The sequence below is a fragment of the Garra rufa genome, chromosome 1, assembly GCF_049309525.1.
Source record: "Garra rufa chromosome 1, GarRuf1.0, whole genome shotgun sequence".
Classification (NCBI taxonomy): Eukaryota; Metazoa; Chordata; class Actinopteri; order Cypriniformes; family Cyprinidae; genus Garra; species Garra rufa.
Genome location: NC_133361.1, coordinates 23,568,349 through 23,586,208, shown reverse-complemented (window position 1 = coordinate 23,586,208; position 17,860 = coordinate 23,568,349). Strand labels below are relative to the sequence as shown.

Below are 17,860 nucleotides of genomic sequence, written 5' to 3'. Positions count from 1 at the left end.
AAATGTCTCAGGTTTCGTTTAAAATATCTTCATTTGCGTATCCAAAATTAACAGGTTTAGACCAACATGAGGATGAGAAAAATTTGAACAGAATTTTCATTTTTTTGGCAAACTATCCCTAGAATCATGACCCAGATAGCACACATACATCTGCAAGATGTCTGTTAAAGATCTCTAGATCTGGAAAGCATCTGACCGTTACACTGTGTACAAACATCTGACAGAGGTCTATAAAATGTCAGTTTTTCATACATTCTAAATCATAAACATCTATTTGACATCTGATAGGAAACATCCAATAGATGTATTGCAGATAAGCAAACACTAAAAAAATTCTTCTTACAGATGTAAATGCAGACGTCAAATAGACGTCTCCGTGATGTACATGTGTTATCAGGGGAGTGACATAATCAGTCATCTTCATAAACAGACAGACCTTCAAATAATCCAGAGATAACAGTAACACTATAAAGGATTTAAGGTTTTATTATTGAATAACATAATAGACAAATACAGAGAAAGACAGACTTATAAGTGGACATTAGAGGTGGCAAGGAAACTTGATTTCACATTTCTATTCACTACCTCCGTCAGACTACAGAAATATTCTGAATGATAAAAAATAGATTAAAATTAACTTGAATCTATCACAATGGGAAACTCTAGCAAAGAAGGCTTTCGGGGACTGGCGTGTCGCTGCTGGTCATTAAACATAACCCTTGACCTGGGCTGGTCCACCCGCTCGACGTGGGCTGCTCTCACCGCTGCTAAATGTAGGAGAAGAAGGAATCCCAGGTGGATTGGACCCTGCGTAGAGAAGCGATCCACCAATCAATAGCAAAGCAGAACCACCCCAGCCCAGGTAGAGCGCTGGGCCGAGCTCACGTTTGTGAGGGGCTGCTACATAGGGGTCATAGAAATCCCTGATGATGGAATGGGCCGTCCAGCAGACAGGAACAAGGATGAGGAACCCCGCGATGACAAAGAGCACACCGGACACACGGGCCAAGCGCGCCTTGAGGCTTGGGAGGCCCACGCACTCGGTGCACTTGATACCCAGAATACCTAGCGTGAGCGACAGGGTGCAGATGAGCAAAGCAAGAACCGTCAAACCCCGGGCAGCCTTCATGTCACTAGGAAGAGCCAGTAGGCTGTCATAGACCTTGCACTGAATCTCCCCTGTGCTCTGCCAGATGCAATTCATCCACAGGCCCTCCCATGTGATCTGCGCCGTTACAATGTTGTTTCCAATGAAGGCGGTGACCCTCCACATGGGCAGGGTGCACACCAGGAACCCGCCCACCCAGCCTATGATGGACAGGACCAGGCCGAGAAGCTGCATGCCGGTAGTTGCCATGATGAATCTTTTCCAAGATTGATCACTTGGAAGAGTCTGATGGATGCCACAGTAACGTCAGTAAGAATTGCGAAATTGAAGTCCTTTCAAAGTGAGTTCCAATATAGGAAGAGTGTAGACTGACAAATGGACCTAAAGATTGGAACAAATGAATGCGTTAGAGAAAGTTCGAGTACATAAAAAAAAAAAAAAAAAAAATACCATATGTTGTTAAAGCATACAAACTCCGAGAACACATACTAACAGGACTTAAATTCTTGACTCTTCGAAATGTTTCTAAAATATTAATGGCCTTAAACCAGTCAGTCATGAAAAAAAGCATATGCTGGTTAGGTATGTTTTGAAGCATGGTTGCTGGTTTGAACTGGTTTAGTTGGTCATGAGCTGGTTTAAGCTGGTTATAAGCTAGTTATGAGCTGGTCCTGAGCAGGAGCTAGTTGCTTGGACCAGCACCTGACCAGCTTTAACTAGCTTATAACCAGCTCAGGATAGCTGAGACTGGTAGCTGGTTTTAGCTGGTCCTTAGTGGGTCATGAGCTGGTTTAAACTGACCCTGAGCTGGTTATAAGCTAATTAAAGCTGGTCAGGTGCGGGTCCAGCTAATAACTAGCTTATAACCATCTTAAACCAGCAGCCATGCTTCAAAACATACCTAACCAGCATCCCTGCTGAATAAAAAAAACACTGGCTGGTTTTAGCTGGTCATCCAGACTGGTCTTAGCTGGTCAGCAGGCTTGTTTTAGAGGGGTTTTGGCCACTTCCTTAGCTGGTCAGGCTGGGAGACCAGTGTGAACAACCAGCTAAAACCAGCCTAGCCAGACTGGGAGACCAGCTAAATAGGGATATGCTGTTTTTTTCAACAGGGGTAGAATCCTGATCCTGGAAGTCCACTGTTCAGTTTAGCTCTATCCCTTAATAAACACACCTGAACCTGCTAATCAAGGTCTTCAGGTTCATTGTAAACGTCCAAGTAGGTGTGCTGGAGCCAAACTCTATAGGAACATGGCCCTCCAGGAGCAGGTTTGGACACACCTGTCTTAAAGAAAAGTTCTGTTCTCAAGTTAAGCCAGGTGTTTCCAAACCTGTTCCTGGAGGGCCAAGTCCTATAGAATTCAGTTCCAACCTACCAAAACACACCAACCTAGAAGTTTCTTTTAATATAAGATCTTGATTAGCTAGTAAAGGTGTTTTTAATTAGAGTTAGAAGTAGGGTTTGTCGAAAGCTGGCCTACTGGAGCACTCACAGGTAAGCACTGTCAACAGCATTTGTGGCATATGCTACAAGAAAATGTGCATAAATTGCTTGTTTCTAGGGTAGTACTGGGCTAGCACCCTCAGATGTACCCTCTTTGTACCTTATCTACTTCTAAAAGGTACATTCAAGTACCTTAGAGTACCTGTAAAGTACTACTATGAACTGTTTAGGCCATGGGTGGCGAACTCTGGTCCTCTGCTTCCTAGTAATCCTTCAGACCTTGATTAGCTTGTTCAGGTGTGGTTGAATTAAGACTTTGCAGGGTAAAACTTTGGTATAGAGATATATAAGGCACAAAGAGGTCCCTTTCAGAGGACTATCCCAGTGACAAGCTATTGTACCCCTTTTTTTCTGAGATAAGTTCGATTTGTTTTAAAATGGGCAAAACTTGTGGTTACAACAAACTTTTCAAGAGGATTTAAGTCAGAAATGTGAAACTCTTGTTTTTATACTTATGTGTTACTCAGTAAACGTTTTTATTATGTAAGCCTTACAGTCGACCTTGAGATGTAACTACTTTTTTTGGCGGATGAACTTCTGGTTATCCATTCTGGAGATCATTCCTGTGATTAGAATATCTTTTAAGTCCAGGTAAAAAGCCACTTTCTGGTATTAATGCGTGTGTCGTTTGTCTGGTTTAGTAGCATTACGTGGTAATGACGTTGAAGATAAAAGATTAGATTAGAGAAAGCTCAAAAGATAAGGCCAGTAAGTGATTTATCACACTAGTCACATGCTAGCAAGTGTCTAAAACTATACAACTTTCAAAGTCATTGGACTTAAGTTGTTTTCACACGACACAGCTGTCTGTCATCACCAAGGTCTTTTCCAGTAAAAACACATTTCACTTGTGAGCATTTGGAGTCAGAGACAGGTCTAGATACTAAACCTGCTTAATATCTCTCAGCCATCTGCAATGTAAATTTTTCAGATTGTCACGAGAACAGGCACCTATTTGCTTTCGATTTCTGGCTTTTGCAACCAATCTCCATTAACTTATATCTTGTAGTGTAAACCTACTGTCTAAACTATGTGCTTCTATTATATCATACTATGGTGTTTTTAGTAAATTTCTGTGGGTAATCCTGTTTATGCAGTTTAACTTAATCCAGAACATTCCTTTAAATATTCATGTGGCTTTATACATAAATATTTGGGCACTGTTATGTACAGTGGACATTACTGGATTCACTATACATCCAAGAGAATGGGTTCTTTTCACACTGTGGTGGGTGTAGAGCTACGCCTGGTGGGGTGAGTGGATTATCTCAGAAAAACATGAGGAGCCTCTGGACACAAGAAGCTTTCTTTGAAACATTCAGAGTGGGCCAAGCAGACTTGAGTCTGTTTATGTCAATTCTGAATGCTGTGCTGCAGAAGCATTTAGTCTCAATCGTGAAACTCAAAAACACACAGCCTATAGACAAAATGGTTAGTTCTTTTAGTAACATATAGTTATTTACCAAGATAAATGATTGAAATTGTTGTTACCTGATGGATGACAACAAAGTCTCTGAAGTTTAACTCCTTCCACAGTCACTCATCTGCTAATCCTCCTCCTTCTTGCGTTGAGTACGTTCGTTCTGGATACAGAGCTTGACCCGAAATGCCATAAACCTGTGATGGAGGTGAAACCTGCACCTTTTAGGCTCAGCTAGGGTGAATGTCACTTGGGTTGTAAGTTTCAGTGGCAGGGACAGGAGTGATGTGCTGCCCTCTGGGATGCCAGCTCGGGTCTGTGTAGCGGTGGGCAGAAGCACGCGCTTATGTGCGCGTTCGTGTCAGTGTGTGAATGCGTTAATGTGTCTTGAGTGTGTCTCCCAGTGCCTGGTGGACCAGCACAATGACTCGCTGTTCTCTCGCCCTCGCGCTCCTCCATCCCCAACCCAACCCCATCCATCTAGTCCTCTTTTTCATCCTTCGCCTTCTTGTTCCTTGAAGTGAGCTCAGTTGTTTCTTACTACCTTTCTTCATTTTGCTTTCATAAAAGTTCACAGAGCATTTTACTTTCGTCTTACTTTATGTCTTACTTTCATGTCTCATGACAATGGCATATGTGTAAAGTTACAAGTAACATTTAAGGAATAAATAAATAAATAAATAAAAAAGGTAAATTGAAGCATTTTGGATATGTGCTATAAACTGTCCCAGATAGCACATGTACGTCTGCAAGATGTCTGTTAAAGATCTCTTCATCTGGAAAGCATCTGCTGCACAAACGTCTGACAGACATCTTTCAGATGTCAGTTTTACATACATTGTAAATCATAAATGTCTTAAAGACATCTAATAGACGTCTATTTGACATCTAATAGGAAATGTCCTATAGACGTATCGCAGATGAACAAACACTAAAAAATACCTCTTGCAAACATCAAATAGATGTCTCGATGATGCAATCGGGGTAATAATAACAAAATTTTACCAGCTTGATGCTGTGGGTTGCTAAAGTGATCTGAGTGTTTCTTAGAATGTTGCTATGTGGTCCCTTGTAAAAAAAGAAGTACACTTTAGCATACTTTTAAAAAGAGCACTTATTATGAAAGTAATATACCGTAAAAGAATATACTTAAGTGCATTGTTTTCAGAAACAATTATATTTTTGTAACTTACAATTAAAGAATGCTAACTATAGTTTGAATTTATATTAAATGCATTTAGTTGACTCACTTAAGTAGGAAATTTTTATACTGTATATAATTTCATAATTATCTTCTTTGAAATTATTGCCGAGCATAATGACAATCAATTAAGGTAAACTAATGTCATTTCTATTGAAAGTCATGTATTTAAATATATTTAGAATTGCACATTTGTAATGACAAAGCTGCAATATACTACATTTAAAATATATGTAAAAAATATATACTTTTATAATATGTATATTAGTTTTATACTTTTAAGATTTGAAGTGTACTTCTTTTCAAGGATTATTTTTATTGCCTATAAGCTTGATTGTAAGTCTGATCACTTAAACAAAATAGTCCACCTCTCCTGAAAAATAATTGGACAGTTTGAGGTATCATTCAAGTTTGCAGTGTTTAGCAAGCACAAGCGATAAATAATAAGTCATTCTTATAATAATAAAAATTCAGTTAACTGCACACTATAATGGCAATGGTCAAGAAAGCGAAAGAGCTGTAAGAGCTAGCATATTGTTTCAGATGCTGCAGCAGCTGCTGCTGATAATAAGGGGAGCAGTGTTCTTTTCCCCATGGGGTCGTCCCGGGCTGAAGATGGGGTGGAGTTTATCTGTGAAAGCATCGTTGAAAGTGTAAATATGAGTCCCGGTATCCAAACAATAGAAAGAAACACGTCCTTCCTCAAAGTCCAGGTAAACAGACACTCTTTTAGGTTTGTGAATGAGGCTGAAGAAAGTCGGAGGGAATGTGTTAGCAATATATTGAGTGCCATTCCTTAAGCTAAGCATCCAGAATCCATTGGCTGGACATATTGTGAATTTCCCCTTTCTGTTGACAGATTGTTTGGCTACTCCCAGATCCCAGTCAGTCTTGTCTCCGACCTCCACTTCCCAAAGGTGTCTTCCATAGCTAAAGGCTTCCTTGGACATTACGTTAGCCACCCGGTCAAATCTTTTAGGGTTTTCTGGAACTTCTTGTCGCTTGTTTGCATGTCTAACTTCCTTCCTGTCCTCAGAGACATATAGGAAAGCGTGAGCTGTCCGAGGATTCAGATTTACGTCAACTGAAAAGGAAGATGACGATTAGCTTTGCAGAGATGGCAAAACAAATTCTATAAAATGTGACCCTTGACCACAAAACCCAACTCAAGTTAAGTTTTTGAACTCAAAACTTAATTTTTGATTGATAACATGCATTGCTAAGAACTTCATCTGGACAACTTTAAAGGCAATTTTCTTATTATTTAGATTTTTTGCACCCTCAGATTCCAGATTTTCAAACAGTTGTTTCTCGGCCAAATATTGTCCATCAATTGAAATCTTATTTATTCAGCTTTCATGTGATGTATAAATCTCAATTTTGAGGTTTTGTGGTCACAAATCATCTACAAAAGTACAATGAAAACACACCTGAGTACTTCTGCAGCCTCTTCAGTTCTAAAAAAAAGAGAACAAATTGCATATGAAACATAAATGCCATACAAAATTATGCTAAATTACGCTTTGCTGTTTAAGATGCTCTCAAAGGATCATGATTTAGTTGATTAGCCTAATCACTTACTACTACACCACATTTTTCTCCATTGGCAGGGTAGGTAAATTACAAATTGTAGTCTGTACTGATTTACATGACGGAAATTGTAGTAAATATTGAATCTGGATTACACATATTGGGCAATGTAGTTTGACTACTTTTTGATTACTGTTGACCTGACGTGTTTATCACATAGATTAATGTGATTATGTGATCATTGTGTACCAAGCTAATAATTAGTGAAATCATAAAACTGTCAAAACCTTTGGAATGCCTACATTACATGATCAAGCATGAATAAACATGAAACATAACAAAAGTATTTTTGTCTAGGCTTCTAATATTAATATTTAGTAAAGGTCACTGGATATGATAAAGTGTTCATGTTTAAATGCTAAAACAGGACAAACTTGGAGCATACTGAAGCATTGTAGTGTTATTTTAATCGTGCAGTCATACCAGCTTTAGAAAGTCTTTTAGCTTCAATCGTGACAGTATCCATGAAGTCCGCCACAGCCTGCCTGGTGAACCCAACACACGGATCAGTCTCAAGTGTGACTTTAGACCAGTCTCTCATCGCTTGTGGTATATCACTGAAGCTCTGTGAGAGAAAATACATCAATTATTCTACCATGCAATACTTGCTAAATAGAAAACTTCGCTTGCCCTGTCATTCCTAATCTGTGTGCTGTTTTTTTCCTAAGCAACACAAAGGAAAATGCAGTGCTCTTTTCTCTAAAATACTGAGCTCCAACAAGAAGAAGAACAACAAAAATATCTCCGTTTAACTTATGTACATATTCAAAGTCTTCTGACGCCATGTGAGAGGTTTGAATGAAGATCAGTCTAATATTTTGATACATTCTTCAGGCATTGTGTTGACTTGAATTGTTGAAATGAAAGTAAATTCCGAGACCTCTTACACTCTTAAAATCAAGGTTCCAAAAGGGTGTCATAGAAGAACCATTTTTGGTTCCCCAAAGAACCTTTCAGTGAACAGTTCCTAAAATAACCATTTTGAAGAACATTTTAAAAATCTAAAGGTTCCATGTATGTTCAAGGTTCTTCATAGAACCATTGATGCCAATAAAGAACCTTTACTTTTAAGAGTGTAGTCTGAGAGAATACAAATGCGACAGGCAATCTGATCAATCATAATGCCAAATCTGCCATTTTTGTCCAACAAACATCACAGCAGTGCGTAGATTAATGTTGGTGAACTTAAAAAATGGTATGTATTGACATCTTTGCAGTTGAAATAAGATGCCTTCTGATGTTCATTCATGTTTATTTTGTGCTATAACTAGTAAAGAGGAAGAGATGATTGGTTCACGTGCCACTTGCGCTACAGAAATCTGTCACTGCTCATTCAAATGGATTGAAATTAATTGAAATTAAATTCTGAGACCTCTTGCACTCTTAAAAATCAAGGTTCCAAAAGGGTTGTTTTGCTGTGATGCCATAGTAGAACCATTTATGGTTCCGCAAAGAACCCTTTAGTGAACAGTTCCTTAAAGAACCATTTTGATGAACATCTAAAGAACCTTTTTTGACTGTAAAGGAACTTTCCTGCATTTGAAAGGTTTCATGGATGTTCAAGGTTCTTCATAGAACCATTGATGCCAATAAAGAACCTTTACTTTTAAGTGTGTAGTCTGACAGAGTACAAATGAGACAGGCGATCTGACCAATCATAATGCCAAATCTTTGTGATTTTTTTCCAACAAACAAATCACACTGGAGGGTAGATTAATGTCGGTGGACTTGAACTTAAAAAATGGTATGTATTGACAAATTACTGCAATTGAAACAAGATATCTTCTGATGTTTATTCATGTTTATTTTGTGCTATAACTAGTAAAGAAGAAGAGATCATCGGTTTCACATGCCACTTGCGCTACAGCAATCTGTCACTGCTCATTCAGATGGATTGAAATTAATTGAAATTAAATTCCGAGGCCTCTTACACTCTTAAAAATCAAGGTTCCAAAAGGGTGTTTTTGCATTGATGCCATAGAAGAACCATTTTTGGTTCCCTAAAGAACCTTTCATTGAACAGTTCCTAAAAGAACATTTTTGAAGAACATTTTAAAAATCTAAAGAAGCTTTTTCGACTGTAAAGGAACTTTTCTGCATTTGAAAGGTTCCATGGATGTTCAAGGTTCTTCATAGAACCTTTCTGTTAGACTACTACTAGAGTGTAGTCTAACAGAATACAAATGCGATAGGCATATATAGATCATAATGCCAAATCTGCCATTTTAGTCCAACAAACAAATCACACTGGAGGGTAGAATAATGTTGGTGGACTTGAACTTAAAAAATGGTATGTATTGACATATTACATGCATTTGAAACAAGATACCTTCTGATGTTTATTCATGTTTATTTTGTGTTATAATTAGTAAAGAGGAAAACATGATCTGTTCACGTGCCACTTACAGCAATCTGTCACTACATATTAATGAGCCACAAAATGTACATTTTTAGAACTCCTAGCATTAATTATGAAATATTGCTTTAGTACAGATAAGTTTTTGTACTTTTTTATATTTTGCTTTTGCAAGGATGGGGACATTCTAGAAGTTTCTGTAACATTTTGGAATATTCTATATTCTAATGATTTCTGGAACATTTCACTTATTAGTTCTGAATTAGTCATAAAACACAATAATTATCCCATGTAACTTCTGAAGTTTTGGATGACTCTCTTTTGGTAACTGTTTATGCTAAACTGTTGTAAGCTCAGTATTATGCATGTATGTCATTTTTTTATGCATGCGTAATAATAAATTAGCTTGTTGTCAACATAATTTTTAACACTGTTAATGTTAATGATACACAAAAAGTAAAGTGATTTTCATATTCAGCATGTCAAACTTCATAAAAAGAGAAAGCTAAACTTATACAAATGTGTTTCACCATGTTATCACCGGAAAAATGAAATGTGATTACCTTTTTAAGACGCTCTTTGTCATTCAAGGTCTCAGGGTTGGTGTGTCCATTTTCCAGTTCAAGTATTTCTTTCCCCAGGTCTTTTACGAGTCTTTCAACTCTTTTCTCTGCCTCTTTTTGTTTCTGCTCAACTGCAGCCACTACCAGTTTATGACTCTTCTCCAAGGTGCTCAACAAAGACGAAAACACCCTTTGACTTTCCTGAACCTCTCGGAGACACGTGCTCTGTGAAAAATAAGATTGGCCAGCAAGTTAAAAGAAATAATTCCCCTCAAAATAATAATAATTGCAATCATGGTTTCATTCACTGTGCTGCATTAGTCCCATACCTTTAAGAGCTTTAAGGAAGTCTGAAGTTTCTCAATCTTCTGAATTCTTTCCTGAATCATTTGCTCCACCTCTCCTGCATTTGTCTGTTTGTAGCACATGAGTGAAGAACAAAACAACACAACTGTTCAATTGTTCAACTATTTAATTCATATTGTGTAGTTGAGTTTGACTGATTCATACAGTCAGTTATTGAAATCTACACTACTGTTCAAAAGTTTAGGATCGATTTTTAATTGAAGGTACTCACAGGTTCATCTTGAAGTTCATCCATACTGAAGAATTTGGATTTAGCAGCCAAACGTGTCTTCCTGTAGTTTTCAGTGACGTCCGCCAGTATGCGGTTCACGCTGATATGGGGTCTGGAGCCAAAGTCCCTCCTACAGAGCGGACACTCGTCTGACCCGCTGCGGCTCCAGTAAACACGGAGACATGCTTTACAAAAGCTATGTCCGCAGGGTGTTGTCACTGGGTTGCTGAACATCTCCTCACACAGAGAGCACAAGAAGTGCTTCTCGGACAGGAGACTGATGGTAGATTCCATCCCTGACAGATCGCAATGTCATGAAACAGTCCGAATAAACATGAAAGTACTATTCTGTGTTGCAAATCACAATTAATCACAATATATTTTTTAAAACACTGTGATGCAACAGAAATCTTTAACCACCTATTTTTCTTGTCAAATACTTTTAAATAGCAACAGTTTCACTTTGAAAACATACACCTTGCAGACACAAAATGTTAATTATTTTACCAAAATAAGAGGGATCATACAAAATGCATGTTATTTTTTTTATTCAGTACTGACCTGAATAAGATATTTCACATAAAATACGTTTACATATAGTCCACAAGAGAAAATAATAGTTGAATTAATAACAATTACCCCGTTCAAAAGTTTACACACACTCAATTCTTAATACTAAAAATATGATATATAGGCAAAATAAGAAAATGTACACATCTTCATTCTGTTCAAAAGTTTTTGCCCCCTCTGCTCTTAATGCATCGTATTTCCTTCTGAAGCATCAGTGAGCGTTTGAACCTTCTGTAATAGTTGCATTTGAGTCCCTCAGTTATCCTCAGTGTGAAAAGATGGATCTCAAAATCATACAGTCATTGTTGGAAAGGGTTCTAATACAGAAAAATGCTGAATAACCCAAAAATTTGTGGGACCTGTCTGAAGATTGGTAAATTAAGATTAACCAACTAAATTCAGAGAGAAAGACGTTTTAAGTATAAACTCACTTCATTTTCTTAAATTTCGGAGAACACAAGACGTTATATTATTTCCTTTTGAAGTAAACATCTTAATTTAAGGACATTTAAATATTTATACTAGAAAACAAGTCAAAAACACTGAGGAAGGCATTCATTTTTAACAGTGCATGGAATATTTAATGGCACGACATGAATTTACGACTCAGATTTAAAGGAGTAGTTCACTTTCAGAACAAAAATTTACAGATAATGTACTCACCCCTTTGTTATCCAAGATGTTCATGTCTTGCTTTCTTCAGTCATAAGGAAATTATGTTTTTGAGGAAAACATTTCAGGATTTCTCTCCATATAATAGACTTCTATGGTGCCCCCGAGTTCCAACTTCCAAAATGCAGCTTCAAAGGGCTCTAAACGAACGCAGCCGAGGAAAGAAGGGTCTTATCTAGCAAAACAATCGGTTATTTTCTAAAAAAAAAATTACAATTTATATACTTTTTTACCTCAAATACTCATCTTGTCTAGCTCTGTGTGTAATCTGTGTAGAGATTAAAAAGTATATAAATTGTAAATGTTTTCAGAAAATAACCGATCGTTTCCCTATAAGACCCTTTCTTCTTCGGCTGGGATCATTTAGAGGCCTTTGAAGCTGCATTTAAACTGCATTTTGAAAGTTCAAACTCAGGGGGAACCATAGAACTCCATTAGATGGAGAGAAATCCTGAAATGTTTTCCTCAAAAAACATAATTTCTTTACGACTGAAGAAAGAAAGACATGAACATCTTGGATGACAAGGGGGTGAGTACATTATCTGTACATTTTTGTTCTGAAAGTGAACTACTCCTTTAATCTGTGGAAGGGCAAAGACCTTTTTAAGACCTGCATAAACCCTGTTAAAGTTCACAATTTACGTAATTGAATAAATGTGCGGTGCACAAATGTGGTTATTTATATAGTTATTTGACCATGAATAAGTGACTAAGGATGGTCTGGTGTAGATTGGAAGCACATTAACTAAGATAAGAGATCGGAAATCTCTTATCAGCAGGCCCGGATTGGCTAATCGGGAGGACCGGGAGAATTCCCGGTGGGCCGGTCCGTTTTTTTGGCCGCGAGGGCCGGTGTCCCTAGCTGCCTGCACTCACAGCAGTCGCCATGGGCGGACTGTCCATCGGGAGAATTTTTTGGCCCGCTACCCTCCAATTTTTATTATTATTATTAAGTTGGCTTGAGAAAGCCAACTTACTGATATTCTATTTAAACTTATTATTTTTCTTCCTCTTCTTCTTCTTCTGAGACCAAAATTTTCTGACTGCTACTCCTCCTAGAGCTTTAACTCTACAAACTCCAAACTCAGCCCAGATCTTCATACTGGTCTAACTCGAGTTGCTATATCTTTTCTAACTGATCGGACTTACGGTTTTCCTAAAAATCCCGATTAAAACTGGGAATAAAATCTCATTGACTTACATTGACGGAATGTTCAAACTCCAACTGTCAAAATTCAAATTTAAACTGCCAGAATCCTTTGAGACTCAAATCAGGCTTCCCTTCTATCTACTATTTCTAATCCGATCAAACTCATTTAAACTCATCTATCTATCTATCTATCTATCTATCTATCTATCTATCTATCTATCTATCTATCTATCTATCTATCTATCTATCTATCTATCTATCTATTAATCTACCTATAAATCTATCTATCTATTAATCTGTCTATCAATCTGTCTATCTATAAATCTATCTATCTATAAATCTATCCATCTATAAATCTGTCTATCTATAAATCTGTCTATTAATCTGTCTATCCATTAATCTATCTATCTATAAATCTATCTATTAATCTATCTATCTATAAATCTATCCATCTATAAATCTGTCTATCTATAAATCTATCTATTAATCTATCTATAAATCTATCTATAAATCTATCTATCTATAAATCTGTCTATCTATAAATCTATCCATCTATTAATCTATCTATCTTTCTATCTCTCCATCTTAATCATGCTAACAATATGCTAATCATGCTAAAATCATGCTAGTGACTTGCTAGTCATGCTAAATTCATGTTAGCGACTTGCTAGTCATGCTAAATTCATGTTAGCGACTTGCTAGTCATGCTAAAATCATGCTAGCGACTTGCTAAAACCTTGCTAGCGACTTGCTAGTCATGCTAAAATCATGCTAGCAACTTGCTAATCATGCTTAATTCGTGCTAGCGTCTTGCTAGTCATGCTAAAATCATGCTAGTGACTTGCTAGTCATGCTAAAATCATGGTAGTGACTTGCTAATCATGTTAAAATCATGCTAGCGACTTGCTAGTCTTGCTAAAATCATGTTAGCGACTTGCTAGTAATGCTAAAATCATGCTAGTGACTTGCTAGTAATGATAAAATCATGCTAGCGACTTTGCTAGTCAGGCTAAAATCATGCTAGGGACTTGCTAGTCATGCTAAAATCATGCTAGTGACTTTGCTAATCATACTAAAATCATGCTAGCGACTTGCTTTTCATGCTAAAATCATGATAGCGACATGCTAAAATCATGCTAGCGACTTTCTAGTAATGCTAAAATCATGCTAGTGACTTGCTAATCATGCTAAAATCATGCTAGCGACTTGCTTGTCATGCTAAAATCATGCTAGCGATTTGTTAAAATCATGCTAGTGACTTGCTAGTCATGCTAAAATCATGCTAGCGACTTGCTAATCATGTTAAAATCATGCTAGCGACTTGCTTGTCATGCTAAAATCATGCTACCGACTTGCTAATCATGTTAAAATCATGCTAGCGATTTGCTTGTCATGCTAAAATCATGCTACCGACTTGCTAATCATGTTAAAATCATGCTAGCGACTTGCTAGTCATGCTAAAATCATGCTAGTGACTTGCTAGTCGTGCTAGGATCATGCTAGTAACTTGTTAGTCATGCTTGTCTATCTATAAATCTATCCATCTATTAATCTGTCTATCTATAAATCTATCTATTAATCTATCTATCTATAAATCTGTCTATCTTTTAATCTGTCTATCTATAAATCTATATCTATTAATATATCTATCTATTAATCTGTCTATCTATAAATCTATATCTATTAATCTATCTATCTATAAATCTGTCTATCTATAAATCTATATCTATTAATCTATCTATCTATAAATCTGTCTATAAATCTATCTGTCTATAAATCTATATATCTATTAATCTATCTATAAATCTGTCTATTAATCTGTCTATAAATCTATCTGTCTATAAATCTATCTATCTATAAATCTATCTATAAATCTGTCTATCTATAAATCTGTCTATTAATCTGTCTATAAATCTATCTGTCTATAAATCTATCCATCTATAAATCTGTCTATCCGTTTAAGCTTTAAAACTACTTTAAACTTAAAACTACTTCAGACTGAAAACCTTCAAACTTAAATCTTTTCAAACTTTTTCTATCTTTAAACTTTAAAAACTAATCAAACTGCTTAAAGCTTTCAAAACTTCTTTAAACTTTAAGGCAAAGCTTTCTCAAGCCAACTTAAAGTTTGTCTCGACGAACTTTTTTATCTAGTTTAATATTGTTGTTGTTATTGTTTTTGTTGCCGGCCTAATGTACTAAAGTGGTTATTTCGGAATTAGCCATTCAATAATAAAACTCTAATAAATTATAAATCGGTTAGTCTTGACTGGCACGCGTTTTGTCTCGCGCGCGCTCCGCGCATCCGCGCGTCCGCCGTCCGCCAAAACGACGCGAGACTGAAGTAGAAGTGCCCAGGTGGAGCAGAGAGACAAATCTGTCCTGTTTAGGACCTAAAGTGCAGGTCAGTTACATCTGTAAACAGACTATTGTAGTTTTGTCTTTGTTTACTTAAGTATTGAACAGCTAACAAATGTTAATCTATAAAAATATCGTTTTAAAACAGGTTTAGGGAGCTACCCTTATACAAAATTAACTGTGATTTTACAAAACATGTTTACTATAGTTATACAATAATTATAGAATATACAATGGTTTTGCTACACTATAGTTTCACCATGGTATAAAATTCTGATTATACTAATGGGAATCAATCCTAAAAAAAAAACAAAAAAAAAACATGGTTACTATGTTTACCATAGGCTCAATAATATCATGGTAAATTTTCCTTAGGGCCAAACATGACCCATTATAATGCAAAACATGTTTAGTTTTAAGATTTTTTAATAAAGATATATTCAAGATGTAGCTAATTGTTGTTGTTTTAATTTTAACATTACGACAATAACACATGGTCCTAATGTAGTGGCCCTCTTTTTTCTGTTGCCCTTTTCTCAATCAAATGTTTTAGTACTAATCATAAATTATATATAATTTTGAAAGCTTAGAAGCTCAAGAACCATCCTGGTAGCTGTCTCCTCCCCCTTAGCAGCAATGTCAAGTGTCATTTTACAAAATCACAACTTTTTACAATCTTGACAAAAACATGTCTTTAAAAAGGTCTCAGTATTTCTGCAATAATCTGCTGATTGTCTTCTTTAAAAAAGACCAACCTTAGATCTGTACTGTATAGCTGGTTGTAAAGGTGGAGATGTGTTTATGAAAAAAGTGACAGATACAAGAAAATTAGTTAAAAAAGTAAACACACATGAGAGACAGAGAGATTAAAAGAGATTAAAAGGCAAATTGGAAGTTCAAGAGATAGCATTTAATTATTTTACCCAGTTGATTTCAACTTTTCTTTATGTGATGATGAAAAATATTGTTGTCCAGGGTTTCATTTCAATTTTGGTGTAGGATGGCCTGGATAAGTGTGAGATTTCCCGGCCTGAAATTTTGTCCCAGTCCGCCCCTGGTTAACGTCAAGCTAGTTAGGAGCAGTGCAAAACAACGATGTCTGCAAATACTTGCTCTATTCTTTATTTGTGTTTAAGGGCTGGATATCTGTGAACAATTTTGCACAGAATATATATTCAGATATTGCAGAAAAGGACATTGTGATGTTTAAAAGAATAGTGTTGGAGATTTACCCTTTAATGTTCTCATTTATGAAAAATATTTGAACTTATAAAGCAGCTGTTTACTTAAAAAAAAGACATGATAGTGTAATTAGAAAGTTTAATACATTTTATTTTAATCTTTATTTTATACATATAGCTTAATATATATTTGTATTTATTTGATATTTTTTAATTTCAAGGTTTGGATATTTATGAGCACTAATTCTAACAGAAAAAAGATACTGATACTGTTAAACATTACATTGTGTTAACTGTTCAAATAAATCTTCACTGTGAAGCAACACTTAGGCTACTGTATTTCCACTGAATTGGAAATGACGTCATTTTAATATAGTCAGTCGTGAACTAAAGTGGGCCGGTCTAAGGCTTGAAACTCCAGGGCTGAAAAGGAGTCCCACTCCGGCCCTGCTTATCAGTAATTTAACACAACATTCCAGGGTTAAAAAAAACCCACATTATGCTGTGCTCTTTATAGGCTATCTTAACTTTCTACAACAACTGTTATTTATAGAGGAAAGCACAAGCTATTGTGTCTATGTAAATATTTCCAAATGCGTTTGTGTAGCATTCCATTGAGTGTAATGGGGATCTTTGGAGGCCTCTGTTAAGCGTGTGGTATGGAGAAGAACAAGTTAAACCAGAACTCATGTTGTCATCACGACAAGTCTAAATATTTATTTAGCAGCTTTCGGGACAGAGTTTCAAACATGTTTTTGAAACGGCAGCTGTAAACATTTAGTAATTGGTCAAGCTTCAAAATAAACTGTGTATTTCGAAATGTTGTATTATACAAGTTACATCATTAAGATATTAACCAACTGTTTGTATAATATTTTTAAAAAGCTGGATTGTACATGTTGCCCTTTACATTGTGAGCTAACATTCAAAGTTAAAGGACAATAGTTAATGGTAATCTTATTGGATCTTACCTGTACTTCAGCAGATGTAGATAGTTGTTCGCGTCTCGTACTACAGTGAGTTTCAGAAAGTGAACTAGACCATAAAGTACACAGGTGTGTTTTCAGCAAGGGGAGGAGCTAGACAATGCCTGTTTTGTACTTTACACTGAGTGACACACACCTTACCAGACCAGACTTAAATAGCTTTAAAGTGTTGCAGAAGATTTTATTATTATAATTCAGACAAAATATAAGATGTACAACTTTATACAACAAATTTCATAAAACTGAATAGTTTATATTTTTCACAAATAATCAGCATCTCATATATAATCTTTTGAACATGCGTATAGCTTTACAGATTGATTGGTGATTACATAACATGATTTATAGGTCTATGATTTATACACTACCAGTCAGAAGTTTTTGGGTAGTAAGATTTGTAATGTTTTTTTTTTTTTAAAGAAGTCTCTATTTAAAATGTCTGCTTTCTATTTTAATATTTTTAAAAATGTAATTTATTCTTGTGATCAAAGCTAAATTTTCAGCATCATAACTCCAGTCTTTCATGTCACATGATCCTTCAGAAATCATTGTAATATGCTGATTTGCTCTTAAAGAGACATTTATTATTGTTATTATTATTATCAATATTTAAAACAGTTGAGT

At 36.0% G+C, this 17,860-nt stretch overlaps 2 protein-coding genes across 2 annotated transcripts; both read right to left on the bottom strand.

Moving 5' to 3' along the window:
- Nucleotides 1-470: 470 nt before the first annotated feature.
- cldnk (claudin k) lies at nucleotides 471-1,358 on the bottom strand. The gene has a single exon (XM_073837671.1). It carries the CDS (start codon nucleotides 1,355-1,357, stop codon nucleotides 707-709), a length of 651 nt encoding a protein of 216 aa, XP_073693772.1. The 5' UTR covers nucleotide 1,358; the 3' UTR covers nucleotides 471-706.
- Nucleotides 1,359-5,772: 4,414 nt separating this feature from the next.
- btr02 (bloodthirsty-related gene family, member 2) lies at nucleotides 5,773-17,256 on the bottom strand. Its single transcript, XM_073837668.1, has 7 exons — nucleotides 17,222-17,256; nucleotides 10,320-10,615; nucleotides 10,072-10,155; nucleotides 9,743-9,967; nucleotides 7,247-7,388; nucleotides 6,664-6,690; nucleotides 5,773-6,317 (listed from the first exon to the last, which is right to left on the bottom strand). The coding sequence occupies exons 2-7, from the start codon at nucleotides 10,611-10,613 to the stop codon at nucleotides 5,773-5,775; spliced, it is 1,317 nt and encodes a 438-aa protein (XP_073693769.1). The 5' UTR covers nucleotides 10,614-10,615; nucleotides 17,222-17,256.
- Nucleotides 17,257-17,860: the final 604 nt, after the last annotated feature.